Raw genomic sequence first — 3586 nt, 5'->3', positions numbered from 1 at the left:
CAGGTGATGTTTGACGTGGTTTGCTGTGAGAGTGCGGTAGACCGAGGTCCCAAGGGCTATCAAGGCTTAGAAAATTTATGTAATAGTGGATTGATTATGTTATTTTAAGAAAACTTGTGATCTATGGATTTCATTTTAGTTTGGTTTGGTTTAGCCTTAGCACTTAGGCTTGTTAGTTGCCTAAGTGTGGCGGTAATACCCTCGTTTAAGTTTTGTATGCTTCCGCAATGTTGTTAGTGAATTCTTAAGAAAGAAAAAAAATTAAGCAAAATTTGGTGTAATTTGGTATCGAAAAATGGGGGTGTTACAAACATCAATTTTCATGTGCATCCTACGATTCTCACATTGGTACAAAATAGTCCATATGCAGCACTACCGTCAGAGGACCTGCACGGACATATAACAAGATTCATCCGAGCTTGCGGAATGTATAGGCAAGAAGGAGTGAGTGAAGAGGATATTAGATTGAAACTATTTCCATTCTCAGTGATTGGAGAAGCTGCAAGATGGCTCGATAGCCAAGATGATCACCACTTTCGTTCTTGGCAACAACTACACAAGGATTTTATGAATGAATTTTTCCCAATAACCAAGACGATGAAAATTCGAAGGCAAATCCAAGAGTTTAAACAAGGAGTATTGGAAAGCTTAGGAGAGGCTTGGAGAAGATTCAAAATATTGAAAAGGCAATGTGTAACACCCCGTAAATTCGTTCAAGCCTTTCGATTCATTAATTAATTCCTTGGGCAATTTAATTATTCTAATTGGGCTAATTCTTTCAATTTAATATATATATACACTTATATATATATATATATATATATATATATATTCATGAGCCTAATTTAATTATTCTAATCAAGAGCCCAATTAATTGAATTATTCTTGTAAGGGATTTTTATTCAATTTGGATCCTTACAATAGTTGTAATTAAATATTCCTACAAGCCCAACTTATTGATCTTATATTATATAATGTTCCTAAGACATTTCTATGGGCTTCCTTGATTCTAATTCCTATATTAATTATAAGGGGTGAATTCATTAGCCCAATTTGCTAGTCTTGTATATATATAATTAATTCTTGTAGCCATCATATTATATACTTAAGCCCAACTCATATTAAAGTCTTACACCCTAAATATTGTATGTATTCTTAGTATATAATTTGGAAGATCAAAACCCCTAAAAGCTTTCACTCTNAGGAGACACGGATTGAGCGGTTCGTGGCTGGTCTGAACCTGGAGACGCGCATGGCCTTAGTGGTGTTCAAGTTCCAGACGTTGAGCGAGGCCTATAGCAGCGCTGCCGACCATTATCGAGTGCTGTCTATCCGGCGAGGGGTTCAGGACCGCTCCAAGCGGCCAGCAGAGGGTGGAGCTCCAGACTCCAAGAGGCACCGACCCGGGGGATCCGGCATGAGAAGAAGCTTCCAGCAGGGTGGCTCTAGCCACGGCGGTGGATCTCGCCCCAGCTTTGGGCAGGGGTCAGGTGGCGAGGGAGTTCGTACCCGGCACTTCCACTGCAGGCGTTGTGGGAGGGACCACCCGGGGCGCGACTGTGAGGGTCAGTTGGTGGAGTGCTTTAGCTGTGGTCTGCGAGGTCATCGAGCTTACGAGTGCGCAGCCAAGAAAGGAGGTTCATCCCAATCCAGACCGAGCACGGCTCAGGGAGCCCAAGCAGTGGCCTGACCATCCCGAGAGGCTGTGGGTAGCGGGGGTAGCCGGCCAGGTGGAGGCCAAGAGCAGCAGGCTAGGCCGCAGCAGAAGAAGATCTTTGTGATGGGCCGCACCCAAGCCAAGGCGAGTGGGCTTGAAGAAGGTAACCCCCGAGTTTAATCTTTTAGTTGCGTGGTTTAAGTGTTTTCCGAGTTTTCCGTTAAGTGTTTTAGTTAGTCGAACCGTTAAGTGAACCTTAGGCGACCTTTCGATAGTTAGGGAGCTTTAGGTAACGTTTCGTTAAGGGTTTGAAGACTCGGTTTTATGTTAAGTGGTTGGATCGTTCGTGAAGACAAAACAAAGGAGCAAGATGCAAAGGAAAGGGAAAAAGGAGCCTAAAGACCTAGCTAATGTCCACAAGGGGACTCGAACCCGCGCCTAACGCATAGCAACAAAGGAACCACGCCAACCAGCTACAATGATCCGTAGTGTTCCAGTCGCAAGACTCTACTTTTATCTCTAAGGTTTAAAGTGGTGACCATGCGGTTGGGAGGAACGGATCCAAGGTCTCCGTGGGAGCACCCCGCGAGCACGTGCGGAGCAACGTAACGGTGGGACGTGTTCCGTCAAAGAGCTCCGCCGAGGAGAGCGTAACAGTGTAGCGGTCCGGAGCCTTCCGCGAACGTGGTCCGCACAGCCGAAGGGCACATGCGTCATTAACCTTTTCGGAGCGAATATAACCCTAACCCTCCCCGTCTTTCCTCTCCGCTACATTCTTTTTCTTCTTCCCGCAAACAGAGAGCAAACGGCAGCAGAACGCCCAGGTCCGCCGATCTCGTCCGCCAAGTCCGCGACTCCTCTTCCGGCGACAGCAACAGCGCACGCACACCCGTCAACCCGGTCCGCAAGTTTCCGCAAGGGGTCCGCAGTTTGAGCATTGTCGATCTAGTTCACGGCAGCCAAGTTCGATCCTCAACAACCACGACAATGTCAAGAAGAAATCAAGCCGAGGTAGGAGAAGGCTCAAGCAACATTCGCTACAATATAATCGATGGTAAAGCTCTTGACCCGCTACACTTTTCGCCCGAAATCGTGAATATGCTAAATTTTCAAGGCTTATTGAACATGTTCTTGCGGATTGAGAATGTTGTGTATCCCAACTTGGTCAATCAGTTTTATCAGAATATGAAGGTTAAGACTACTAACCAAGTGCCCGTGCTCACTTCGATAGTGAAGGGCGTAAGGATTTCTTTCGACCCGCCTAAGTTGGCTAGGTGGCTTAACTTGCTGTTGGGAGGTGTTAACGAGTATGAGCGTAATGCTTGGGTTGAGACGCAAGATGTGGGTTTTCGTGATTATCTGAGGTACATGTTGGGGCCGAATGAGAACGTTGCTTTGGATACACGCCCCGATAAGCACAATCTGACGGGTGAACAGAGGATTCTGACTTTGTTGGTTGGGGAGAGTTTGTTGCCTAATCGGAACAACAGCCGACAGGTTACAGCCATAGAGTGCGCCTTTGCGTACTTTCTGAAGCACCGAGTGAAGTTTGACTTGCCTACCCTGATGATCTTGCACATGGATTTCTGCAAGACAGTTAAGAGGCGCAATCGGCCATATGGGATGGTTTTGAGTTGGTTATTTCAGCAGAGGAAGGTCAATGTGACCGGGGAGTTGGCCAGGCAGCCGGTTCATAGCGCATTTAATGCGCCGAGTCTGCAGTTTTCTGGGCTGTTCCAGGTGGAGGGAAATGAGTACATCACCGCTCACGAGCTGAGTAGGATGCCGGCCGCCGAGAGCAGAGAGCTGATTGAGCGCTATCACATTCCACACAAGAGGTTGCGAGGGTTAGTCGCGCCTCAGCAGGCTGAGCAGGCAGGTGGGGACGAGGGAGATGATGAGTCCGAGGAGGAAGCCGAAGAGGAAGAG

The 3586-nt window shown here is 47.0% G+C and overlaps 1 protein-coding gene across 1 annotated transcript; it reads left to right on the top strand.

Moving 5' to 3' along the window:
* Positions 1-1252: 1252 nt before the first annotated feature.
* LOC116024083 (cold shock domain-containing protein 4-like) lies at positions 1253-1690 on the top strand. Its single transcript, XM_031264988.1, has one exon. The coding sequence runs from the start codon at positions 1253-1255 to the stop codon at positions 1688-1690; it is 438 nt and encodes a 145-aa protein (XP_031120848.1).
* Positions 1691-3586: the final 1896 nt, after the last annotated feature.

The sequence above is a fragment of the Ipomoea triloba genome, chromosome 7 (genome assembly GCF_003576645.1).
Source record: "Ipomoea triloba cultivar NCNSP0323 chromosome 7, ASM357664v1".
In the NCBI taxonomy this organism is placed as follows: Eukaryota; Viridiplantae; Streptophyta; class Magnoliopsida; order Solanales; family Convolvulaceae; genus Ipomoea; species Ipomoea triloba.
The sequence above is the reverse complement of the archived record's forward strand: the minus strand, read 5'-3'. Positions and strand labels throughout refer to the sequence as shown.